This window comes from Procambarus clarkii, chromosome 60 (assembly GCF_040958095.1).
Source record: "Procambarus clarkii isolate CNS0578487 chromosome 60, FALCON_Pclarkii_2.0, whole genome shotgun sequence".
Lineage (NCBI taxonomy): Eukaryota > Metazoa > Arthropoda > Malacostraca > Decapoda > Cambaridae > Procambarus > Procambarus clarkii.
In genome coordinates, this window is record NC_091209.1 from 19,859,610 (window position 1) to 19,887,485 (window position 27,876).

General features: G+C 37.2%; 1 protein-coding gene across 13 annotated transcripts; it reads right to left on the reverse strand.

The window, feature by feature from the left end:
* On the reverse strand, window positions 1-27,855 carry LOC138353990 (cytoplasmic dynein 1 intermediate chain 2-like). Of its 13 annotated transcripts, none has more exons than XM_069307659.1 (14): window positions 25,649-26,884; window positions 22,440-22,487; window positions 12,870-13,046; window positions 12,238-12,394; window positions 11,937-12,059; window positions 10,564-10,695; window positions 9,942-10,059; window positions 9,610-9,723; window positions 8,878-8,995; window positions 7,883-8,043; window positions 6,191-6,205; window positions 3,333-3,473; window positions 1,550-1,675; window positions 769-1,058 (listed from the first exon to the last, which is right to left on the reverse strand). In XM_069307659.1, exons 1-14 carry the CDS (start codon window positions 25,713-25,715, stop codon window positions 906-908), a joined length of 1,650 nt encoding a protein of 549 aa, XP_069163760.1. In that variant the 5' UTR covers window positions 25,716-26,884; the 3' UTR covers window positions 769-905. The 13 variants fall into 13 exon arrangements, with proteins under 13 accessions (XP_069163761.1, XP_069163759.1, XP_069163766.1 ...); XM_069307657.1 differs by having other exon boundaries at window positions 12,870-13,070; XM_069307664.1 differs by lacking the exon at window positions 25,649-26,884 and adding an exon at window positions 23,383-23,422.
* Window positions 27,856-27,876: the final 21 nt, after the last annotated feature.

The following is a 27,876-nucleotide window of genomic DNA, read 5'->3' on the forward strand; positions in this document are numbered from 1 at the left end:
TCTACTTGTATTTTTATTTTACAGTGGCTGCTCAATATTTAAATTGTGCTTATATTAATTAAATTTGGCAAATAACAATCCTCTCAACAGAGGTACTCCACAAAACTCATGACACTGAGAAAAATAGTTGGAGCACTGAAAGAACTCGAACCAGAGATAAGGATGCTCCAGTAGCACACCTTACCCCTGTACCTTGATATGGCACAAGTTATACTACCTGGTATTCCACTGAATCCACATCAGTTTGGTGGCTTCTACTCAAGCACAAGGTTTTCATATAACCCCCATGCACTCTGGTGTAGGTAAATCCCAGATTGTATAACTTATACAACTTGGAATTTACCTACATCAGGGTACATGTCATATGTAAAACTTGAATTGGATTTTGTATTGGTCTCTATATTTCCTGTGGATTCAGTGGAATACCAGGTACAGTAGCATAACTTACCCCTGTACTGCAACATGGTGTAAGGTGCACAGCTGGGATACCCTCATCATTGGTTCAGGTTGCCTCGGTGCTCCAACATACTTTCTCATCGATATACATCACGTTAGTGTGATTTCTTTGTATACTCATACTGTTAGACCCAGCAATGCAATACTGGGTATGACCTGCACGATCGAGATTATAAAGTTTGTTCTAACCAGAATTACACACCTCACATCAATAAATACTCCTTTATATACCACAATAACATCATACTACTGTGCATTATTACGTAATTTACCCCTAATACAATTCCAAGCACTGCCTGATTTACTGTAATATTGGTATTGTAAACCCATTTGCAAATTACAAAATTAAATTTATATCCCTTGCTTATTTATCATTGCAGACTAATAATCATGTCCTAACACCAATTATTTAAGTGGCTATAATTCAGAATAGATAACAAAGCAATAATTTATCTGAGAGGAGACGACGAAAGTGACGTAAGCGACGAAAACGACGAGTCATAGTGTCTAGTGGATTGGTCATCATCAGCTTGGTTGTTCTTAAGCTCACCCATAGTGTGAACAAGCCGAGCCCAGTCATCTGCACGTGGTAAGGCTAGTTGCTAAAAAAAATAGAAGGAAATTATTAATTTTACCATTTAATTTTTTGGGGGAAGGGAAGGGGGCAAGAAATTAGTCTAATTCTCCAGGAGAATTAATCCACTTCACTCTGGTGAATTCTGAGCGTGGGTGAATACACAGAACATGACAATTTATAATATATTAAAAATAAAAATGTTAATTTTTGTTTACTTGCACTTATTGATAAGATACTACTGTACTTCTAATTTATTTAGTCATAGCTTACATGCTCAAGAACCTGTGAAAAAAATGTGGTTAATATGTGAACCTACACTTCTGGTGAAGGTTCTGAACTGGTGCTTCAGCACGTCAGTTCTGTGTTGTTTCCTTCTTTTGTAATTAAATGTGGCTTTAATGTGTTGTAAGGGACCAGTAAGGGACCAAAATGAGATGGCAGTCAAGGTGTGGGACTCAGGGGCAAGGGAGGGGGGTAGTACAAAAAATGAAAACAGTTAATAAAAATCATTCTTACCTCTCCAACATCATAGATCCAGATCTTGCCCATGTCATCTCCAACTGTTATTTGTTGACCAGAATTTGTCCAAGACACCCTGTTTAATGCTGGACTGCCCTCAACAACTGTGCTAGCAGTTGGCACCTATAATAGAAATGAAAAAAATTAAATCCACATTATTCAATTATATATAATCACCTATTAAATTTGCAGATAAAATATTACTGTATATTATGTGTATTTTGATTTACACAGCTCCACTTATGAGGTATTCCTGGTAGGTTTACATATTTATGGATTTTGTACAGTTCTGTCAATGATTCTGAGGATCAACATCCCCATGGCCCAGCCTCTTGATTGGTGGCCTGATCAATCAGGTTGTTCGCAGCCTGACGTACGAGTCACAGCCTGATCATTAGGCCTTGTAATCCCAGAGTAACAGATTTTAAATCATTTCAACATTATTGGGTGAAGGAATATAAAATTTGAGCAATACTGTACCTTGAAAATGAATAAAAGCAGCTGCACAAAAATGTCTATACATTGGCCCTGTAACTGAAGTTATAAAGTAAGCACCCTTCACCACCATAACCACACACACTTTCCCACCTACATCACTGCTATAACTACCACAACCTCCAGCCTACATCACTGCTGTACCTACCACAACCTCCAGCCTAAATCACTGCTATAACTACCACAACCTCCAGCCTACATCACTGCTATAACTACCACAACCTCCAGCCTACACCATAGGTACTCCGTATACTCCTCACAAATCCTACAGCAACTTGAAATCATTGAATTCCTAGAACACATATCCCACCCTATTTGTATACAAAGATATTTCAGCACATGAACTATCCTGTGCTGATTGATTGTGCCCATGTAATTTAAATATATCTGTTGGAATACAGTCAAACTCTTGTTAAAAGAGACTTCACAGTTAGTGATCTTAGGGTGGTGGATGGCCAGATATGAGTCAACCTAGTCAGCAACTCCAGTACAACGGGAGAAAATCTTAAACTCTTGATCGAGTGCTTTCTGCCCAGTTGAGTGCAATCGTGTTGAGAGTGTGGAAACGAAAAATTAAAGGAAAGATTCAACAAAACATTACAAAATTTACCTTTCCCAAGTTTACCTTTCCCAAATCAGAATACTGTAAGAACAAAATGCACAAAGCATGTTCTATCATTTCAATTAAAGCAAAATATTAAAAGATGCCAATCTTCCTCTGCAATGAATTTTCAGCTACAGTGAATGGAATCTAGCATGAATTTATTCATTCATGCCTAGTTAAACATTTTGAAAATCTAAAAATAACTATACACCATACAGCAATAAAAAAAGTATGTTAAAAAATCTGTAGACGAGTGAAAGAAAACTTGACAATTTGCAAATGAAGATTTCCATGCACATTCAAAGCTGTCATTTAAGTTGTGAATGCACATCAACCAGCATATTTTGGAGGGGCATAATATGTAAATCTAGAAATTTATGCTCCCATAGGAAATACCCTCTCACAAGTCAAGCCTGGCCTCGGGCCGGGCTTGGGGAGTAGAACAACTCCCAGAACCCCATCAACCAGGTATCAACCAGGTAACCCAACATGAAGTACAAAAGCTCCCCCACATGGAGTACCGAAATACCCCACATGAAGTACCAAGCAACAAACTACTCAACATAATCAGGAACAATTTACATGTAAAAGTATTAAGGCATGAAGATGAAAACAAGATATCATTACAGTTATTGCTAGTAGGTACTTCAGCATATCACTGAAACCAGCAACAGTCATTACCTCGGTATCTTGATTCAGGTTCCAAAGATCGATTCTCCCCGAGCCATCCACCGTAGTGAAGAGAGCCGGGTGGATTGGTGACCAGGCTACTTCGTACACATAATCCCCATTGTCTTCAAATGAATACAGTGGTTTGGTTTCCTGTAATAAAAACAGCACAATCATTTGGTATCACAACTGCAGTTAGTGTTATGATGATAGACAGTAATCGTGTATTGTTATTCAATAATTGCCATTTTGTTTTAAATTGTGATACATTTAATAGAGTAGAGTTAAAGTAAAAAATTATAACTGAAGTTTCACTTGAATGAGTACTGTATTAATAAAAACTATTGAAGTACATAATTTTGTATGTTTAACAATCATGGTTAATATACCTTGTTTCTTCTCAGAATTCTGTTAGATTTGAATAAACATTTATTTCCATTAACTGCAAGAGGATTAAGGAAATTATAATATTAAAAAAATAAAATATAAAATAATGCAGTAGTAATTACATATATTTACACCTTTAAATAAACTATGAAACATGAAAAGCAAGAATGGAAAGATTTTAAATATTAAAACAGAAGCTATTTAATATTTGATAGTAAGGCTTCAATTAGGAGTTATAGAATGCAAGTGTTATGCCCATAAATCTGCATACAAATTCAAACTCACTTAATCGTCTTCATCAAAATACAGTACGACCATGCATCGTATGACCATACATCGAAAGATCTTGATATTACATCGATATACTGTATATATTAAAATATTTGAATTCCATTACAATTATTTTCTTCCAAAAATGTTGAAAGTATTCATTAATATGGGATAAGAGCCCACACTTCTAGTTTCAAAATGAGAAAGAAACTTGCTACTGTATTTGTACCACCAGATAAAAATATGTGCACACAAAACACTAACAAAACGGTGAAAAGTAATTTCTCTGACTTGACGCAGTAATTGAATCATTCACATGACTGCACCTGTTTTATAATTGTGCTCACAATGCAATTTAGATAATTAAAAAAATAAAGTCTCGACTTCAGAATTATACTTCAATCACCCTAAAGTGTTGAGAAGCGAGACAGTCGCACATTATGGCCACCAGGACAAAGTTAAGAGTCAGTCAGTCCTACACTGCGCACAAATAACCAGCATAAGCAGCAAGCATGCATAAGCAGAGAAGAATATTAAGGGTTAATGTTTATATCTGTAAAAATTAAATCATATTTCAAGAAGCTATTTAGTGAATATTTTTAAAATACCGAGTATAATACCAATATAATATAATATACAAGTTAGCTTAAATTATGCAAATGTGTGTGTATTCACCTAGTTGTGTTTGCAGGGGTTGAGCTCTGCTCTTTCGGCCCGCCTCTCAACTGTTTACTAGTACACTAACTACTATTTTTTTTTTTCACACCACACACACACACACACACACACACACCAGGAAGCAGCCCGTGACAGCTGACTAACTCCCAGGTACCTATTTACTGCTAGGTAACAGGTGCATTCAGGGTGAAAGAAACTTTGCCCATTTGTTTCTGCCTCATGCGGGAATCGAACCCGCGCCACAGAATTACGAGTCCTGCGTGCTATCCACCAGGCTACGAGGCCCCCGTGTGTGTGTGTGTGTGTTAATTAATATATATATATATATATATGTATATACACACACACACACACACACACTGTACACCAGTTGATTGAGAGGCGGGGACTGAAGAGCCAAAGCTCAACTCGGTGAGTACATACATAGATACACACACACACACAGCATAATTTAAACTAACCACAAAATTATCTTAAATTAATATGGATGCTATGGCAGCTATTTACATTATTTGTCTAAGAACAAGGGTCTCTCAGCTAATATGGGTCATTTAAAAAATGGTAGAAGATAGAGCAACCTCAAATTTCATTTATATATTAATTTTTTCCAAAGCATATTAAATTCCTTGGGGAAAAAAACTCTCATACTAAAATCCATACAATATTATGGAAAAGCTATTATTCTATAATTAAAAATGTATTAGAAATAAAAAAAAAAAAATTATATATATATATATATATATATATATATATATATATATATATATATATATATATATATATATATATATATATATATATATATATATATATATATATATATATATATATATATATATATATATATATATATATATATATATATATATATATATATATATATATATATATATATATATATATATATATATATATATATATATATATATATATATATATATATATATTTGAGTGAGGTGGGAAGGGTGATGTGGCATTACATTTGAGTGAGGTGGGAAGGATGATGTGGCATTAGAGGATATTAATAGGGTATTAAAAGTATCAACACAAGACAGAACACGAAACAATGGATATTGAATAGAAGTGTTTGTAGAAAGCCTATTGGTCCACATTTCTTGATGCTTCTATATTGGAGCGGAGTCTTGAGGTGGGTAGAATATAGTTGTGCAGACGCGACACGGCACAACTATATTCTACCCACCTCAAGACTCCGCTCCAATATAGAAGCATCAAGAAATGTGGACCAATAGGCTTTCTACAAACACTTCTATTCAATATCCATTGTTTCGTGTTCTGTCTTGTGTTGATACTTTTAATACCCTATTAATATCCTCTAATGCCACATCATCCTTCCCTCCCACCTCACTCAAATATATATATATATATATATATATATATATATATATATATATATATATATATATATATTTATTTTTATTGACAAAAAAAGAGAAAAAAAGGACACCCATGCTTAACACAGCACTGAGACTCGGCACCGAGCTATAACAAGCTCTTAAGAGTGCACCTCAGCTTACCTTCATTGACCAATGCTATCGCATCCCAAAATGAACAGAGCAGAAGAAAAACATAGGTTACAAATATGAACATAAAATCATGCATCAACAGCTGCTCCTGTTAAATATTATTCCCTTTCGCAAAGTTTTCCTGTGCCGTTACCTTCCCACTGGAGAAACAAAGGAAAAGGCGGTAACGCTCTTAATATGAAGCTCAGATGCAAAACATACGTGTAAGAAAGGCTCCATAATACACAAGATAAATCAAATGATAAAACATGTATGTGTTTATAGAGTATCATGTTATGTCACTGTTTTAGAAAATGTGAGGACAGGAATAAGTGTTTGATATGGAAATTAAGTTTTAAAAACTTCAATTGTTTGGAAAAAATATATTCAAGCCGATTTAAACAAAATTTAACGGCATATTTACATCTCTTCCTACCCCCGCTGACATACAGGAGTATATAAACTCAAAGAAAGAATTGTAATCAAACAAAATTACTAATTGAATATTAAAAATGTTAATTTTTAAAATAATTTAATACGGTGGAGTATTTCGCATCCTACGGCCACCTCTCAAGACAGCCCATCCTCAAACTAAATCTATTACCATGAGAAAAACAACAACTCCCCCTCAAACTACCTGAACAGTTATCGAGATATTTGCGAGGGTCTGAAAGCATGTTACTGTTCCAGTAATAGTCTACACGTAAGCTGGCAAATGAACTGTTGCCGTAAACAGAGATCATTCTCTAGTTATAACCTTAATGTAATAGAAATAGTTGGTTTAAAATATAAAGTGTATGCTGAAAACGTTTTATTTGAAGAATTTGGTTTTCTGTAAACGGAATTCGCAGGCACCCTGAAACAGTTTTTGAATTCCACAACATTATCGTCAATAATAAATCATATTAACATAATCAAACATAATGAAAACTAACCTAACAAAACCTTAACCTAATGTAACCCAGGATAGTGTAGATAATAGCACCAATTATGTAGTCGTTTCTAATCCATTCCCCTGAGGGGATTTCCTCCGAGGACAGGCTGCTCAAGAGGTATTTAATCAAACAGGATTCACATTTTCAGACATGACATAAATCCATGTACTATGGCTATTATTGTCTAGTTATAACAAGTGTTGCTCTAATGTCTGCATCTTTTTGTCAATTGTTAGCTTTAGTTGTACCCAAAATGAAGCATATTACAGGGGGCCCAAAGATGTAGATATTATGAATGCTGTGCACAACTTATGTTCATCTTGTAAACAAATTATTTTTGTATTTTATTAAAGCATTAATGAAGCTTTTAATATGTAAGGTTCAAAGCTTACCACAACAAAGACCCAAAGTTGCTAAATAAATAGCTTTTAAATACAATTTGAAGTTAATTATTGCCAATAGCAGTCGAGTAAAGCTCATTAGTGATAACTGTATAAAGAAATAAAATTTGTGCAAATTATCTTCTTAATTTATGTATGCTATAAAAATATATAAATTTTGTATTATCTAAGCAATAAGCATTCAATTAAGAAAAGCAAATTAGTAATACAGCAGTTACCATTAGCCTAGTGTTATGCCTCAAAATCTTTTTCTATATTTTGTGAATTCAGTAACTTATAAGTTTTATGGCTACATCATCTTATAAACAAACAACATACAAACTGAGCAGAATGCAAGAGCTCAGCAACGTTCACCACCAGACACTTACCTTCACTGACCATAACTTGACTGTCCAGTCAATGGAAGAAGTGAGGAAGAGATGAGAGAAATCGATGGGACCAGGGGTTGAATGGGTGCTTATGCCCGTCACAGGACCCTGGTGCCCCTCATAGGCATCCACGATACCGGCTTTACTTCCGTGGCGGCAAGCTGTCGCAAGGAGAGTATTACCTCGTTAATGTAGTCCAACTTCCGCTGGAGTAGATTTGGTTATATTCTTAACTTGTAAACCTTGTTTAATTCTAACAATGCAACTGTTCTAACACGACTATTTTAAGACCTTCTGGTTAGTACCCAATTTTTTTTTTAATTAGGTCTGCAACAGAGAGTATGCAGAGCTTAACTTTTTATACCAAACACACTTAATTTTAATATTTGAGCACAAGATTACTAGACATTATGTGGGAGATTGGAAGATCTGTTCATTTAGTACTGTCAAAGAAAAAATTACAATAGGTTTCTTTACCAATGTCCTTGTTTCTAGCACTGCTTTCATTAGCACTACAGTTACTTAGTCTATTATCCAAGCAAGAGAATGTGAATACAAATATTCCTTTACAATACACAACGAGTAGGTGGTGATACATGTGAAGGGCGGAGGCAACAACTAGTGCATGGGGGTGGAGGCAGCAGCTAGTGTGAAGCGTGTGTGGAGACCACACCTTATGAAGCACAGGAGGAAACCTCATTAAATGCAAAGGTTTGCAACAAAATTAGTGATAGAACTCTGAGATCTCAGCTGTAAAATTAAATAGAGGAGACATGATCCCTATACACACAAGTTACTGAGAGGAATAGACAATGTATACAAGACCAGCCTATTTAAATTGAAATGATGTAGTAAGAGGGAGCATTGGTGGAGTTTAATACACAACCGAGTCAAGAGAGATGCAAGGAAATTCTCCTACTCCATACAGGTGGTTGGTAACTTATGTAGAAGCTCAGAAAACCTGATGGCATAATGTATGAACCACAAACACTCACCAGTAAAGACTGCTCCTTCTTCTGATCCTACGATGAAGTTGTTGACATCACCATGTGGAAAGGCCATGCAAGTTACAGCAACAGCCCGGGATTGTTTGTGTTGCAGTTCCATAGACTCCTTAAAATATAAAGGTTTAATGGTGACTGGTATTTTGAAAAGATCTGCTTCAAAGTTTAATGATGATGAAGGATGTGTCAAAGACCAAATATAACAACTTTAAACCATCAACAAAGTTTCTACCGTCACTCTTTCTACCGTTTCTAACTATCTTCCGTCATGACACATTACTCCCGACCAGAGCTCTTCCAAACTCTGACCTCATCCCCCAACTGTTTTTTCATATATATAGTTTCACTCTTACCATTTATCAATGTGCTACATCGTCATACAGGTTTAGTGCTTTACCCTAACACTTACCATCCATAATCCACATCATCTGCCTCTACCATATTATCCATTTAATTAATTTTTGTTATTATCCTGCTTACAAAGATTAACAAATTTAATGTATTGTCTCAAATTCACCACTGTTCACAACTCAATAATATCGATAAGCAAGAAGTCACCCACCTGCTTCATCACCTGCCCGAAACGCTTTGCGTAATAGTGGCTTTAGGCATTGTATGTACTAGCTCTATCTATAAAGCCAACAAACTTTGTAAAATCTCTTTATGTATGTACCTTACCTAAATAAAATTATTATTATATTATTATAAGTATTGAGCACTAACCTGTGGTTGTGACAGCATGTCAAGGGACCACGAGCACATCTTACCATCGGTGCTCACACTGATCAGGTTGTGAGCATTCTGTGTGCCAACAACCTTCATGCAGTACACTGGATGCTAAACAAAGAGAGAGATCACGTCAACACTCCCACTCTAAATATCCATAAAACATACCAAAGAATGCTCAAATGTCATATTTTTTTTATGCCAATGTACAAAGTTGCACAACACTGGCATAGGTGAATTGTTTCCTTTCCAATAGAATGTCAATATGCAAAACGTGAAATATTTGGTACAAATTCATAAGGTACAGTATTAAATCTGTTATTGTTTACAGTGTGAGCAGAGGCGGAGAGGGGGCTCCGTTGAACTGGAGTTCGCTTCTGACTGCGGTTATCCCATAAAACAATCTGCCCTGAGTAAGTACCTCCAATGATAAGATTTGGGTGAAACCTGTTGAAAGAATTGTATTCAAAGAATTGTGTACATATTACCAAGTATATAAACTGAAATATTTCACAAATATTACTGCTATTTCTTTAATTGTAGTTCCTCACACGAGAAACGTCTAGCACTTTAAGAACTACATAATAGTAATGGCTGCTCTTAGAATCTACCTAAGGTGCAGAAAACCCACTAAATATTTTAAGTCTGATCTCTATTCAAGATCATCTTGTCTGACCTAGCAATCAAGAAAGCACATATTTGAGAGATAATACATAATACCTACTAAGTTTCAAATTTATTCATGAAAATCTGGTAGAACATGCTATACTGACAAATATTGAGTAGATAATATTCTTCAGCCAAAATTAGTCAAGGGTTAAAATATCCTTGGGTTAAAATATAAAATATAAATAAAATATTTATTTAAAAGACGAATAAATGTGCAATTGTGAACTCAAGTTGAACAAACTAAGCCTGGTATGTAAGCCACAAACAATAAATAGTATTTACCTGGCAAAAGTAGCAGACATTACAGGGGACTGGCAGTGAAAGATATATTCTGGCGTGTCCTTCTTGAACTTGGTGTTCCAAACTAGAGCAACACCATCAGGATCGTGTGGAGAGTCCTCATTATTGTTGTAGCTGAGGAAAGTCAACGTATAACAACACCAAGTAGGCGATGGGTCACAATAACGTGGCTAAAGTATGATGACAAGACCACACACTAGAATGTGAAGGGACGACGACATTTCGGTCCGTCCTGGACCATTCTCACAATCGACTTGAGAATGGTCCAGGACGGACCGAAATGTCGTCGTCCCTTCACATTCTAGTGTGTGGTCTTGTCATTAACACCAAGTACAATGATTTACACAAACCTCCAATAATTTCTGAAGTTGGTAATAAGCACTTGGGCGAGAAGAAAACTATTTAACACAAGACGCATCTATATCATTCATTTATTTATTTAAAGTATTTTAAGAACCTGTGAAAGAGTGAACAATGGAATTGGCCAAATATTAAAGTTTTCAAGTGAGCGAAGACAGAGAATCATAACCTGTTGATTCATTCAACTTTGGCTGCAAATCAAACGGTTTCTTTTAATGAGGTACTGAACTGCAATCGACCATCTTGGAAAAATATTTCCATGTACAGTGTATAGCGCAATTTTGATTTTGTGAACTATATGGGACCAACTCTGATTCGTTAGTGATGGATTTGTTGTAACCGAGATACCACCTGGAGGCATTTGTGAAACTATTTTTTTAAGACAAGAAAATACTTTGCTTCAGCTGTTTCCTCTAATTTCACAGAGTGAAATTAAAAAATTAAAACATTGCTAAATTCAAAACTTGTTTGCACCACCCTTCAAACACCTTAAGATACTATGAGCAGTGCAGTGGTTAAATATCCTTGATAGCTTTCCCAAAGCTCTACCCATTTCTTTTAATGTTGCATCAATGAAAATAATTTAAAACATGATTAGTCATATTAAGAATGCTGCCATTCACGCCCTAATATTTCACACACTATGGGCCGATCTCACAGAGGAAATTTTTTATTTTAATCTATCATATGCCTGGAAATTCTAAGGAATTTCAGGTTTCCTGTTCCTTACAGTGAGACACCTAATCCTTACTATTTTCTTGGAAAATACAAAGTACACACACACACACACACACACACATGCACACCACCAATAACAAAAGTAACGGATAAACCCACAGACATTAAGATGAAGATTTATCCCTGCATATGAAGCAAGGGAATATAGTAAAAGTTTACCTTCATATATGAACAAAAAAATGCTCCCTCTTACATACCAGATGTAGCAGAAAAAAAATGGAAATTAAATGTCTAATTTAAGTGTCAATTTTCCTTACCTTGCCACTAACAGTTCTGGGTACTGAGGGGACCAATCCATGCACGTGATGCAACGGTTACGAGACCACCTCTCATCGAAGAACCACCGATTCAAAGACAATTTTATTCCGCCATTTTCATTTCTAAGAAAAAAATAAATGTATATAAATTTAAAATATAATTATAGACCAAGATTAGGTTCAATTCTAACTAAAATCTCTTAAACAGGGCTAACATATTTATATACCTGTATATAGTACCTGTACTACTGCATACTGTATACATGAATTTAGTAGTTCTTAAAAAAAAAGAATTACATACGCTTCTCCATCCTCTTCATAGTCATGTGAATAATCCACAAAGAGGTTGGCATCTTCAGCCAAGGCTCGTTCCATAACACGTGTGGTACGATCAAAGAAACTGTGAAATTCTTCCGTCATCATCAGCATCTGTTTCTCTTCGTCTGACAATTCTCGTGCTGGTACCAAAATGATAATTCATGAGCAATCAGCAGGCTACAATTCTTACAAGCTAGGGCTCGTTACTTTCGATAAAATATAACTGCCTGATCGTCATTCGTTTGTGTTTTCGTGTCCAAATTATAAAGGCCCATCATATAATGTTAAGTGTTTTTAACCTAATGAAAAATATAAAATTTACATAAATAATTGTGTAGAATATACTGACGTACAGAACTGTAAATTAAAACTTTTAAAGTATTTCAGTGTTTGGTATTGTAATCATATCCATAGATAGTTTGATTTTATTTACAGACTATCCTCTTTTATTTTAGGCAAGCTTAATAATCACCAATATTTAAATGTGAAGCCCCTCGTTTAAATAATGTATGAAACTTTCACGTTCATGCAAACTCATATAAACACCAGACTTAAAAATAAAATAATTGAAAAAAACTTTCAAATCAAACCAGAGTTCCAAGGTGAAACACTTACGTGGTTGTGGCTTCTCTTCTTCCATTTTCTTCTCTGCTTCCGTTGCTAATGCTGGCTTTACATCTTGCACCGTAGGCATCCCAGTGGGGAGTATCCCTGGCGGCAGGTGACGGTTATGGCCCCCTCCGTATATTGGCGGTGTATCCAGCATGGTCAGTGAATTGTCCTCCTCTTCAGCTTGCGGGTCATCATAGGTGAGAACTACATGGTAAATAAGTCTGCACCAACTTCCAATGCTCTATTACACAACTAGCTAACAGTCACAAATCCATGAATCTCCGTAACTAAAGGTAGCAAAGCATGGCAAAATATTTGTAAACATTTCAACTAATTAAAAATACCTAGGATTGTGCAACACTTCCTATAGTGCCTATCTTAACAGCTTGATAATAGTAGCTTAGCATACTTAGAAGAATTATGACTTTACATCAGATGAAAAAACAAAATAAATAGGAGTGCAATGTTATATGAAAAAAACAAAAATATTTCACAAATGTTCAATTTGATATGGACAAAGCTGAATACTACAAGTGATAATTTAAGAGCAAACATGTATACTATTAAATACTGTGCTGTACGAAGAGGCAAAAGGTGTGTTCTGCCAAACATGGGCCATCTTGTAAAGGTGACAGGGGGGGAGATTTGAGATAAATATGCAATATTGACAAGAATGTAGTATATAGAAGAGAAACTTAAGAATCCCAGAACATTCACTTACCAACTGAGAAGGTACCAAAAGGTTTACATCAGATAGTTTATCATTAGAGATCTCAGAAAATAAATAGTAAGAGTAGAGATTTTTTTTCTTATTATTTAAACAAATGGACATAAAAAAAATATTAGCCATATATGTAAACACTTACATTTTTTTTACTGTGTGCCACATGTGTGTGTGTATGTGACACAAAGTACTTCCATGAGAGACTACAAGGAAGGGGGGGGGGGGAGGTTGCTATGCTAATGCTAAAAATAGCTGTAACAAGTTAGTGCATTTCACATTAAAACCACACAATTCCAGCCATGCTAGAACTGGACCACATGACATTTGATAATTATAGCATTTGCTAGTCTCTTTATCAAATTAACCCAGCTAGGTCTTTCAATAAAAAATGTCAAAAATTAAACATTTTAAAATGAGGGATCTTAAAATATCCAATATTGCCAAAGCTTAAAAAAAAACAGCGTTAACACAGTGAAACATGTCTTTCCGCATGAGCAGCTAGCACCGAAATAGCACCACACGAGTCACATCAGTCCTAGAAGTCCTTTATAACCTACTTGAGACCAGAGCTAGAACCTGATCCACTCAAAAGAAGTGCAGGGAGCAGGGGAATGTTACAAATCGCCTTCGCCAAGGAAATATCCAGATAGTAGGCGAAGCAAAACGGCCAACTGCATGGTTCACGGTGAAACAAGTGAAGCAGCAAATGACTCCGCAAACGATCCACTCGGTCGTCAGTTTGACTCGCCTCTAGTTACAGCTTACCACTGCTAGGTGGCAGCACCACTGGGAGCTGCTGGCTTCTATGTCAACACACTTCAGTACGGAGTTGAAGACCACAGACATCTGGTAGGGGGAGTGGTAGGAGCCCAGGGAGATACCAAGGGCTAACCAGAATGAGGCATTTCATAACATTTAATGCTGGTTATCTTGAGGGGATGAGTGACGGATCCCTGTAACCAACTATCATAAACAATAAGGAAGTGAACTTACCAGGGAGGAGTTGGGGGAGAGCAAAAACTAAACCCTTCAAGAAGACAATGCAGGAAACCAAACTGAGTGCAATACAAGACCAATTGGAACCAGGAACACTAACCAGGTAACAAGTTACCAGGGCCTCCTGTTAGACCTACAAAACCCCTAAATGCAGCTATCTGCCCAAGACATATTAGGGAGCACTGTTAACAATCTGAGAAAGATAAACCTTGGAACAGGGAACCAAGAAAACAGGATTAATGAACAATGCCTTTCCCAAAGTACGTAGTCCATGCGGAATGCAAATAACGAGGAACATCCACAATCCAACAAGTGATGCTCCCCTGGCCAAACAAACTAAGAATTACTGTATGCAGACGAGAAGTCGCAATAACGTGGCAGAAATATGCTGACCAAACCCCACACTAGAAAGTGAAGGGATGACGACGTTTGGGTGCGTCCTGGACCATTCTCAAGTCGATTGAGAATGGTCCAGGATGGACCAAAAAGTTGTTGTCCCTTCACTTTCTAGTGTGGGGTTTGGTCAACAAACCAAGAATTAAATAAAAAATATAGAAACCAACTGTTTCATTCCTCACCACAAAAGAAAACAGAAGGCTGCAAATGCAGAAACTGGCCACCAGTGCTGAAGGAACAGAACCCCCACTTTCGGAGACGAACATGAATCTCCCCATCCCGAAAACCAGAAGTGAGGGCCAACAAAAAAAATGCTTCACGGACCAAAGGGGCGACCAAGAACCAAGGGGACAAAAGCCAGTCCCGACACTAAGACTGCAAAAGGAGAGTGAGTAGGCCAGAGGTGGAAGAAGACACAAGACAACTTGCAAAACTTTACTGAAGTACAGTAGTATCGACACTGAACACCAACATAAGCAACTCCAACAAGGCTAAATTATTAGAGGCAACAATATCAGGCATAAGATGCCGATAAAAAAAAAAAAAAAAAAAAAGAGACAAGGACAAAACCACAGGAATCAAAACAGAAGATAAGTGACGAAGAAACAAAAAGGGGTGACAAGGAACTTCATACTGTCACCATGACACATGAGGGATACCAACAACTCGACCATCTGCAGCCCATACATTCCAATGGTAATATGTAACCCCTTATCAAACGAGGCAAACACTATTTGGAAACAATACGCAAACAAATGTTTGTGAAAACAAACAGGACCGAGTCCAAAGGATAACCAACAAACATGGCTAGAAAACGTTGGGACTTGCTAAGGCTGGCAACTCAAGCAGCAATCAACACAGTTGGACATCATTGAAGGGACTGAAGTACTCGCCTAGTTGTTCTTGCGGAGTTGAGCTTTGGCTCTTCGGTCCTGCCTCTCAACTGTGACTGTGTTGACATGGGTGCCAGGAGCTCTCAGTGGTGGTGCTGCCACCTAACAGTGGGCCATCTGTAACTAGACGGGATCGAACTGACCACCGAGTGTGTCATTTGCAGAGTCGTTTGCTGTATTATTTATTGTTTCCCCGTGAACCACACAGTTGTCTGCTTCACATTCATTTTTTAGATAAGGGTGATCGTAACAATCCCCTACTCTCTCTGCCTCCGAATGGATCAGGTTCTGGCTGTGGTCTCCAACAGGCTATAGAGGACTCTTGGGGCCGTTGCAACTCGTGCGCGCGTATGTGGATCTATCTCGGTGTTAGCTACAGGAAGCCACCAATCACCTCCTCCAGAAAAGTCCTTTAATGGAAATATGTTACATCACTGTACTGTATATGGCAATGATATTTGTTTAAATGAACTAGTATCTTTATGACAATAAAATGACTATTTCTGTAACTTTGAGGAAGTTGCAACCAGCATCAAATATGAAATATTGCAAAAAGATTACCACCCCATGTGAAAAACTCTTAGCATACTTTGGCTGTTCAACTCTGGTACATAACAGTTGAAGTGACTGAATTAGCTGTTCAACTCTGGTATATAACAGTTGAAGTGACTGAATTAGCTGTTCAACTCTGGTATATAACAGTTGAAGTGACTGAATTAGCTGTTCAACTCTGGTACATAACAGTTGAAGTGACTGAATTAGCACAAACTATACTGTTTGACAAGCCATTATTAACACTTTCGCTCGGGGATGACGCAGCATTGCGTCATCCGTTTACTGGCGGTAATGCCGGGGATGACGCAGCATTGCGTCATCCACTTTAAAAATTCGCCAAAAATCAGGTTTTTATCCGATTTTTGGGGGACTGGTTTTAAAATGTGCGCCGATGTCTTCCCATTTTCTTTGTTGAGCCTCGTCGCCCTCAGGCTGCTTGGCACACGCCGTGGGCCCATTGTCTTTGCTCCACTGTTGTGACCAATGTCGCTTCCCCTCGCATCTCAAACGTGTGATCATTTCGGCTATTTTCCGTGGCTATATTTCTTACTGCGGCTTTAGAAACTATCTACGCTTACTCCACGATGGATAGTAATCATGAACAAGGCCCTTCCAGGAAGAAAATTGCGAAAGAAAGGCTTGAAAAGGGTAGGAATTGGGAGTGTAGCAGGAAGGCCTCTGAGCACTCACTCACGGCTAACACGTGGCCCGTCTTCAACTCGTCGGCGGTTGGAGCGTGACCAGGTTTTTTTTTTTATAGGCTAATGTTCCTCTAGAGAATTTTATTACGAACCCATTGAGACCAAAATGAAAGACCTAGGACAAAAATTGAGGTGACCAGAGTGAAAATAGTGAAAACATTTTATCCCGTTTGCGCGCTCCCGGGTAACTCGTTCGCACTTTCTCTGTTTGCTGCGGGTAATTAGCCGGGCTTTTGGAGTTTATATGCATTTAGTGCTGTAGAGAATTTTATTGCGAATACAATGATACCAAATTTAATCTCGTAGAAGGAGAATTGAGGTGACAAAGTTGAAGAGAGTATACACTTTTCGGAATTAACGCGCGCTTCCGTGACACTCTGGGGCCCATATCGCCCTGTCGAGGGGTGGCGCGCGGGGTGAGCGAAAGTGTTAATTAACGATATTAATACTAATTTGTTAACTTTTCTTTGCATAACATATTAATGTACAGCTCATTTTTGGATCATTCTAAGTAAGGTGTAGATTTACTAAGTTTAATACCAGTTCAGAAAAATAACTAACAGATTCTAGATGGTAAACTGAAGTATACATATTACTTATTTTCACAAGTGGTCTAATCATTTGTATTACCTTCAAACCGAAGGCATTTTTACTGTATTTCCACGTGCCAAACTCAGACATTAAATGTATTTTTATTTAATAAAATGCACATCTTTTCAGACTAATGTAAAAATTAAATTAAATGACAGTACCATTAGTACACAAATCATGCACTCAAGTTGCAACATTTTGCAAAATTTAAAGCCTTGCTTATATGAAAAGATGATGGGACATCAACTCAAACTGACAACCTTGAAGCCGATCCATTAATATCTCTAGTTCTGTTGACGTGACATGCCTTGTCCACAAACTTGCTCTTCCATTCTGATGATGCACAAGCATCAAATTGCAGTATTAGTTTTGTGCCATATGATGAAGATTGCTCAATTCACATATTTCACAAGTTGGCAAAGCTTAGCAGAGTAGGCCATGATACCTTTTACCCCTGCAAGATTCCACTTAAGTCACCGAACGTACGTGGGACGACAGCGTCAGAGAAAGACCTGACGTGGGCCCAGTTGACCATAATGCTGAATGAAACAAGACCATAATAGCTTGCCACAAGGCTGAATTGAGCAATAAACATGGGTATCCAAAAATATAATTAATTAAGAGTAGGGAGAAAAGAAGCCTCAGAAAAAGAGAGGGGACTAAACTTTATTTAGGCCCTCAAGCCTAGATAAAACAAGACTGCAAAAAGGGAGATAGGCCAAAACAAGACTGCAAAGAGGGACATGACACTTCCCCCCCCCCCCCCAAAAAAAAAAGAGATGAAACTATTTTTTACTTGCCTTCCTGGCACTCATTAATCCTTGTTAATGTCTCTAGCAAGAATGTGAGTATACAAAACTACTACTGCACTGGACCCAATACAAAAACACTGCACAAAATTACCTGAATAACACATTTATAAGATGCCCATTTACTCTTATTTTCAATTTCTTCAGTATTTTTCCAATTTGAACCACTGCTACCAGTTCATACTCTCACTTGACACTACCCAGGTTTCCTCAATTTTCTCAATCTAACTTCTTTTTTCAATGTAAAGATACCTAGTCAGTCAATCACCATTGGGGACTTGGGAGACGTCCCTGGCAAGGAAGTGGCTGGGATATGATGACACTCAGAACAGGGAGTCAATGACAAAGCTCGGACTTGGGTCAACGGAGCCGGAGCAGTGGAACCCGATTTTCCATCATACTCCAACTCCGGGGGGGGAGGGGCCTGGTCGCCCACCCCCACGAGCCTAAATGGAAGAAGAGATGTGTTGAGATGAACATAAAAAAAGAAACATTAATTGAACTTCACTGCCTTGCATCCAAATCTACCACAGAGCCCAACCAGGGAAAGTACAAGCACACGGACATCCTCAAAGGTAACAAGGAGAGTACATGCAGGTAACCCCTGAAGGGTCTGAATGGCAGCCCAGGAACTGATAGGAAAACTGGCCCTGCAATGCCCACTAGACCCAGTGTCTAACCAGGTGCACAAGCCAGATGAACAATTCAGGCAGGCCTCACTGAACCTCCCATTTGATTCCTATTCCCTCACCAAGGAAGTGTGTTGCCTTCCCAGAGGCTACAGCCACTGGGTAGCCTCAATGACCAGATGAAGGAACAACGGGGAATGTAATGATCTCCATGCAAGGTGAACCCATGGGTGGCAAAGCCACTTGGGCAGAATTCACTTGTGCACCACCCCAGTAGGCAGGAGAGGGAAGTATAAGTCACCTACAACTACCCACAGGTGGTGCACAACAGCCCCCTAACCACATCAAGGAACCAAACATGAGGGGGGCCAAGTAATTTACACTTGCCCCAAATGAACTAAATAAACCCCCCAAACTCGGAAAGGAAAAGAATGTGCCAGTTGGTATAGCTTAAACGGAGCATAAAATGCCAAGCGAACCAAAGCTGGCCTAGAGAAAAAAGGAAGCAGGTTGAATCATGGTACAAGTGTCAAACACCACAAGCCCATAAACTCGGAACCAATACAGTGGGGTGTCGGCATCAACACCACCCACCGTACACGACCTGCAAAAGTCTACATCAGGAATTTTTAAGCAGATGTCACAATATGTAACAACTTCATTATCAATAAATTTACTCTTTTTTTCCATATTTTATGGTGGGCTTAAATGTAATATTCTTTAGAAGCTGCAGGACCAAATATTACTAGGTTTCCAAAGCACCACCAGAAATGTAAAAAGTCATAGGTGACAACTTATTTGAAGTCGTGCAGGGTTCTGGTATACATGGTTTGCTAAACACACAACCTATTAAGCTCAATATACTTATGAGACGTACAATATAAACAGTATCATATGACATGTGTTGTCATCAGAATGTGCATGTTATACTTTACTCAATAATATTATAAGTGCATTAACAGCCATGAAAACCTACAGGAAAATGAGCAGAAAAATAAAATTCCAAATTTTGCATAATCTCTCTCCTGCTAAGTTAATTGCATACCAACATTTTATAACTAAACAATTATTAGCAAGAAAAACCCTGATTTTTAATCCGTGTTTACGCACACAAATACATTATACACTCTCGCATTAATGCAGTAACTGGAGTCCACAAAATGTGCCGAATTATACACAAAAAAAATATTATCAACACCTATTTTAAAATACACGTTAAACTCACATCAACTTAGGCATGTAAAAGGCTAGGTGGGGGGAACACAAAGAGCTATCTATCTAATGGCTGCATATTCCCTACTAATAAAGTGACTACATAAACAGTTTTCAATGACATATGCACACACACACACACCGAAAGATAAAAAATTGGCAATTTTGCGTATTAACGACACACCAAGAATTATAAAACTAGTCAATTTATGAAAGTTAGACAAAACATATATAATTATAACATAATAAATATCTTTCCTTGTCTTAATATAGTGTTTACCATTCTTGCAAACATCATTCACAGGGCTGTATTTACCTGCACTAACTTGTGATGTATCTCAATTATAGCACATATAGAACACATCTATTATTTCACAAGCTATAGACTAGGGGCCTAAATTCATGGTTAATACAGGAGCATTAACCTGAGGGGGAAAATATACTATATACATGTGTGGGAGCATCACTACAGTTAAGAATTTGCACAATGAAAGGAAATAAATCGACAATAGCAGTAATCATTGATAAACATAATAAGGGTATGAGAGCAAAGTTATAATTGTATAAATATTTTTACCTTTTTTCTCAAAATAAGCATAATGCATACCAATGTCTTCATTTGTTAAATGCTATTACTGTACCAAATCAAAATACAAGAAAAGGTATTTATTATCTTAATTTCAAATACTGTCAATAAAGATGAAATATTGACAGTTATCTGAAGTACATATTGATACCTAACAACATCTCCAGAATCTCTCCAAAGAAAAAAAATCTCTACACTATTAACAGAAAGGTGCAAGATCCAAAGGTTACTTTATATCCAAGCCAACACCACTGTAACAAGCTAATCAACGAGCATACGTAAAAGTGAACGCATGTTCCAAGGTGGGAACTGAAATGTACCTCTGTACTACTGTACCAAAAAAAAAAAAAATAAAATAAATAAATAATAAAACAAGTAAGCATGCACTCCTCTACACATTGACGAGAAAGAGTTGTCCAATGCAGCTATGGGACTTTCCCATATTACTTAGTACAGTAAATGAAAAAAGAATTTTCTTATAGGTGATGCCATTAGTGCTTATGGTGCAAGAAGTGTACTTTAAATGTTAAGCTATAGTGGCAGAGGAGAACAATTAAATGAAGCATTATTAACAAGCTTGCACCAAAGCAATGATGCCACCATGTACGTTCCTTCCAGAGTTAGTCATGGAGCAGACCTCATTATTTAGTGACACCATTATAACACTAAGTACATGCTTACGGTTGTGTTCCATACAAGTCCCCCCATACTGGGGACTAGCAAGATCAAACCCTACCTGGTAATTATCCCTGGCTTGTCAATGGCCTCCTCATTACACGTTATAACATTACAATCGTACGCTAGTAAAAGCAATTTACATTAATCTCTAGCTCCTCGTACACTACTCTGAGGGGGGCTATAAATCTCCCATTCACCAAGGCCAAGCAATAACAAGTTAGGTTGTTTTTTAAAAAGGTCCTTCTTACACAGTACCTGTATTAATCATCTAGCCCTGATATCAAGTTACAACATCAGTACAACACAATAGCCTGCGATAACCAGTGGTCTAGTCTAGGCTTTACAGTTTGCAGCGTCAGTCACGTCAATTGAGAAAACAAGCAAGGTCAAAACAAAAGCATCAAGCAAGTTGAAAAAAAAAATAAAGTTTGGTGGTACAAAAAAAAGGACAAGCAATATATGAATAAATGATACTGGTGCAAAGTTTCAATTGAAAAAAAAGAGTCTGCTTGTGCAACAAATCTATTGGTCACTCTCAGCCCATTGGAAATTGCTTCCAGTTTGTTATAATTATTAAGTTTTTTGGGTTAGCATTTGTTGAGAGAACCAAGAATTTTGGCACTGATCACCTATACATTCCACAAACATTTGAAAATAAAACACATAATATTTACAAATTATAATGGGGACATGGAGCAACAAACATGAAAAGCAGACATATTGGAAGAGCAGAGAACAAGAAAGCGAAGCCAGCATACATGACTAACATCAGCAGCAGAAGCAGCCACGAGCATGGGACCTACCTGTGAATTCATCATCCCATTCTAGCGCTGGGTTTAGATTATATTCGTCTGGGTATAAGAGAGAGTGGGGGGAAGAAAAAAAAGACCAAGTCAGTCTACCTCCATGGTGGGCCGTTAGCGAACATCCTCACAGCCACATCAGTTCACAAAACAACTCTCAAATGTTAACCTTTGATCAAAAACTTTTAAGTGTTAATCATTATTTTCTAACATTGGAAAACCAGCAGTACAACAGGATCTTAAAAGTGTTAATTTTAATCTACAATTCCTTTTTCGAAGCATATTAAACATACATGGCACAGTGAATATCAGACAAAATATATGCCAATGATTGAAGGATAACGTGCAAGTCGATAGCATCTCACAGCTTTGAACAAGCCTACGTGGACAGAACATGAGAACATTACTCGTTACCTTGTTTGGTTTTTTTGGGGCATGCCTCATGCACTATAACGAGACTGCACAAACTAATGACGACATGAGTACACAAGCGACGGCAGTCATTAGGATACAGAACCTTATGGAATAGGAGTGGACCACTTGTAAATCTTAACAAGCAGATTAAATTCCATATACCTCTTATTTGGAGAAATTAATAAGCTACAACTCACTAAACTGAAGAATTATTCAGTGACAAGCAGTCATTTACCCAACTTTTTTTTTTTTTTTTTTTGTAACAGCAACTTCATTACTGCATCCATCAACAAAAATAACAAATAAATAAAAATAAAAATAAATTAACTACAGCTGTGACAATTCATCCGCTTATAAACTTGTTATGAGTTGACACAAGCATTTGTCTTCATTCCTTGACAGCCCAAGCTACATGATGACGGCTTTAATGCCTTTCTACCTCAACACAGGTTATCAAGCAACTAAGCAATACTGTACATTGAAAAGAATTAACAATCAGGGAAAATTCACAAACCATACTCTTACTTACGCATACTGTGGTATTTAGATCGAATTTGAGCTAAGATTCCATCTCCTAGAATTGGGAAAAAAGAAAAAAAAAACAAATTTAGACCAAGGGCCTACTCAAACAATCATTGCGAATAAATCCACAGTGCAACCAAGACTCGTAAACCCGTAGGAACTCAACCGAGACAACAGGCCACTACCCCGCAAAACTATGAGGTTCGGCTGATATTCGTATGTCCAGGAAAGAAGCAAAGGTTCTGTATCCATTATTGTGGTTCCCAAAGCTATTTTTCTGTCGCTATAAAGAAATCTTTCTTCAGAGTACTGGGACACTAGGGTGCAGGCCCAAATTATGAAAAATTATGAGCAAGCCCATATACTTTTTAAAAAGGAAATTCTTTCTTAACTTGCTACATTATTATTTTCATTAGTGCCATAATAGTCCAGAATTTGGGTCCTGATCACTGGAACAGAGAACTTATAATGTGTGTGCCAATCAGTAAGACATGGATATACTGTACAGTACACCTGCCACAGATTTCAGATCCATATTTACCTAAACGTTCATGCATCGTGTGCTTTACTGACAAAAATTGACAGACGGCACTTTATCTGCATAATTCACCTGTACAGTGTCTACATTTTCGACAGTCATGCAAAGACTCCTAGAGGCTAATAAAGCTGTGTGTATCTGGGGCAACATTTAAGAGTGGGGGCCAGTTAGAAAATGACTAATCAAGCAAAAATGCAAAAAAAGTGAGCAAGACCAAAACAAAAACAAAAAATCAATTTAAAAAATATATCTAACCAAATTCTAAAGAAAAATAAATAGTAATAAACTGGTGGCACACAGATTCACGTATGGCAGGAAATGCTCTCAAAAGTTACGCGTTACTTTTGTTTCAGTTACAATGAAAAAAATTAACTAAAAAAAAAAAAAATTGTAAAGCACATTGCTCAAAATAATGTATTCCAAACACTAATAAACACATGGGTTCAAAGGGTATGCAGGCAGGTAGAAGCTACACACTGAATTTACACTGACATGGCTATGGAGATGTAAGCCTGGGGTTCTACTTGGTCTCTACTACCCAAGGTAACGCAGCATCCGTCATGCCTCCTCAACTTGGCTACGACGGCTCAATATTCTCACGGAGAAATGAACTTTTAGTAGCAGAGTCGAGCACGATTCGGATGGCTGCTGCTCCTTGTTATCTAGGCATTCAGTTCTACGAGGGAAAGTGTCTAGTAGGTCGTGTGTGTGTTAATATTTTGGGGTATAATGGAATCGGGAAAATTTCTTGATATTTTTCAATACAACTAATGTGTGTGTAAAAACCAAATACCCCAAAACTTTTCATGGTCTTTCAATTTTATTTAAAATGACATTGATGCATTTGTGTGTGCATAGTGAAAATACAATTCAGAATTGAAAAAAAGCCAGCAATAAAAATAACTAATTTTGTCTATCTTCAATTTTCAATTGAAAACTTAAAAGAAATGTCAGCCAAAACCAAATTAAAATTATGCAAAATACTGAAATGTGAAAGGCCAAGTTACACGCGTCTTTCAGTCAGAGTCTATTGAACCTCAGAGTGGTGGTACACATTGGGTAAAGGTAGAGGAAACTGTTCACTGTACAAGTCAGCGGGGGGAGGTCAAGTCCATGGGTTGTCTAATGAGGTCACAGGGTCCCGCAAATACAGTACATAATTGGCTAAAACTAAATAAAACACAACTCATCTAAGCAAGCAGGCACATCAATCAATGCACCAAACAAAACTTGTTTAGCGTTCCTTAAACAACAATTATTCCATGAACAACTGCTCGGTAGAGGGCACTCGGGAAGGCACGTTGAAGGCCAAACAAGCAGGAAGGCAGGGAAAAAGCACCGGCACAACACACTAAACATTCATTACAATTACAAACCCGGCACTTGACAAAGCTCATCGTTATAAATACTTAAAAGTCTTTTAACCTCTACTTACAAATGCCAACATGCCCATTATGGCATTTAAAGATAAAAACAAAACAAAAAAATTACATTGCAACTAGTTACACACAGCAAGCAAGGAGCTATAACCAAAACTTAAAAACCTAAAAAACAAAAACAAAAAAATGAAATTAGGATAGAAAAAGCTACAGCCGAGGATGAGCAGAAACTGTGTGGTTATAAGGAAAGTTGTTGTTGTTGTTGTTGTTGCTTTTAGTTATTTATATTTGGGGGGGCGGGAAAGAGAGAGAGAGAGAGAGTAGAGTAGAGTTCCACGTAGAAAACTAACACTTACCGTAATAGTCGAAGGCATGGGCTGGGGTGAGGGAGAAGACGGGGTAAAAGTGAGTACTTTTTCTCATACATCACCTGGCCTTTTGTATTCTAAAACATTTTTTAAGGTTTTATCTAACACTAAAACACTCCTATAATAAGAGATCAACACTGATGATATTTACAAAGCTTCATTTAGTTTTTCCTCTCTCCCTCCTGGCGAGAGCAGGTCAATTCATATAAACTGATAGAATCCATTACTCTCAAACATCATGCAAACAAATTTCCTCAGTAGTTAAAACATCTATGTTGATGACTAAGTATAAATTTATGGTTAGTTTTTTGTTAGTGTTAACAACTGCAACCATGAAATGCATTTCTTGCCCACTGCTTATGTGTGTGTCCCCAATTCCATTAGAAAATCGGCTAAAGTAACAAGCTTCCATTCTAATGTGAAGACTATTTACAACCTACACCAGGAAAGTTTTTAGGCTCAGCTAGGCATTATTGTCTACTGCTCTCTCATTTGTTTCACTGAAACACCAAACAAAAATGAGTAAAATATAATAAATAAGCAAATCATGTTCAAGGAAAGTGAAATTACTTTAATCCAAAAAGAGAAAAACTTATTTCAATTATTAGTAAAGTCATTAAACTATTAGATAATGTAGACAATTTCATCAATACTCCTTATGGGCTGAATAAAAATGAAAACATCAGAATTCAAAGTAAATAAGGGGGCTAACCCATTATATTAATGTATAATATTAAACATTTTCCAGACAATAGGTCACAATAATGGGGCTGAAAATTAGACACCCAACCACAAGTCTGAAAATAAGGCAACTGACGTACGTTTCAGTCCCTCTCAGGGCAGACTGAAACGTCAACACCACCTTAATTTTCATATTTGTGGCTTGGGTGGCTAATAAACTCTCTCTTTGGCTCCTTTTCCTGAATATTCTGATGCTTTTGTTTAGACACCCACCAAATCATGTAAACAAAATGGCGTTGAAGAACAACAACAATAAGGAGAGAGGAAGGAGGAGACCTGACTATAATTGTTAACCAGTAAGAACTGTCATACCCATAAAGTACATGGCCCAGGACACAACTACTGTACTTCGCAGCCTTAAATAGCGCACCCATTACGATGGAATTTCATCGTTTAATGTACACTTTTATAACAAATATAGTACTCTATGGAGACAAAATAACTATTATAATAAATCACTTCAAGCTTTTCAACATTTTAAATACAGTATTTCATTTTTTTTCTGGTAATATGGTATAACTTCATAAAGTGGCATCAGGGTGGATAATTTGCACAAGCCATACTATTAAACGTGTGCCTCAAAACTGAACGATAAAGAACGTTAAACTGTGGTCATTAACAAGTGACCAAGAATATTAAAACAACTTGGAATAAACAAAAAAGCTGAAGGAGAGGAATTAACACGATTTTTTTTTAAGGTGCTAAGGCTAAAACAGCCAGTGAGGTGGCTTATAAAATACTGTACAATAAAGTACAGTACAGTATTTACCAAAAAGAAGCATTTTTTTAGCACAACAAATGTGCATAACAAATACCCTGCATACAATACACCAGTATTATAGATGGAAGGTTAAGCGGCATATGGACGACAAGTATTCAATATCTAAGGGGGGGGGGAGAAGGTCATTTCAGAATAAACCAAAGGCATTTCATGGCAAGTGAGGCTTGATACCTGCTTGATAGGGTTCTGGGAGTCCTTCTACTCCTCAAGTCCGACCCGAGGCCAGCAGTCTGTTTACCAAACAAGCACTGCTCTACCATTCACGCCACCTGAGTGTGTGTTTCCCCAGCTATAGTGACTTTCTGTGTCGATTCTAGCTGCATTTCATTCAAATTCACCAATGAGAACACAGTATGGGGAAGCCCCAAATGTAAGTGCCCAATGGGGTGTGGAGCGGGGTAGCAAATGGCTGGAGCGGCAATTAACGTGGAAAGTGGTTGGGGGTGTTAGGGAGAGAACAGTAGCAGAGAAAATGGTTCAGAGAGAAAAATGAGCCCCTCATGATTATGCAGCACACACCACACTACTTCCAAAAGTAAAATGACCACCAGTAATTGATGACAGATCTTTACAATAAATATTCACACCAACAGATCCTGTGAAGCATCCACGAAAGAATAATGAAATTCGAAAATAACATCAGAATCCAATAAAAATGCATGCAAGTTATGTATGGAAAACAAAACTTTGTTTG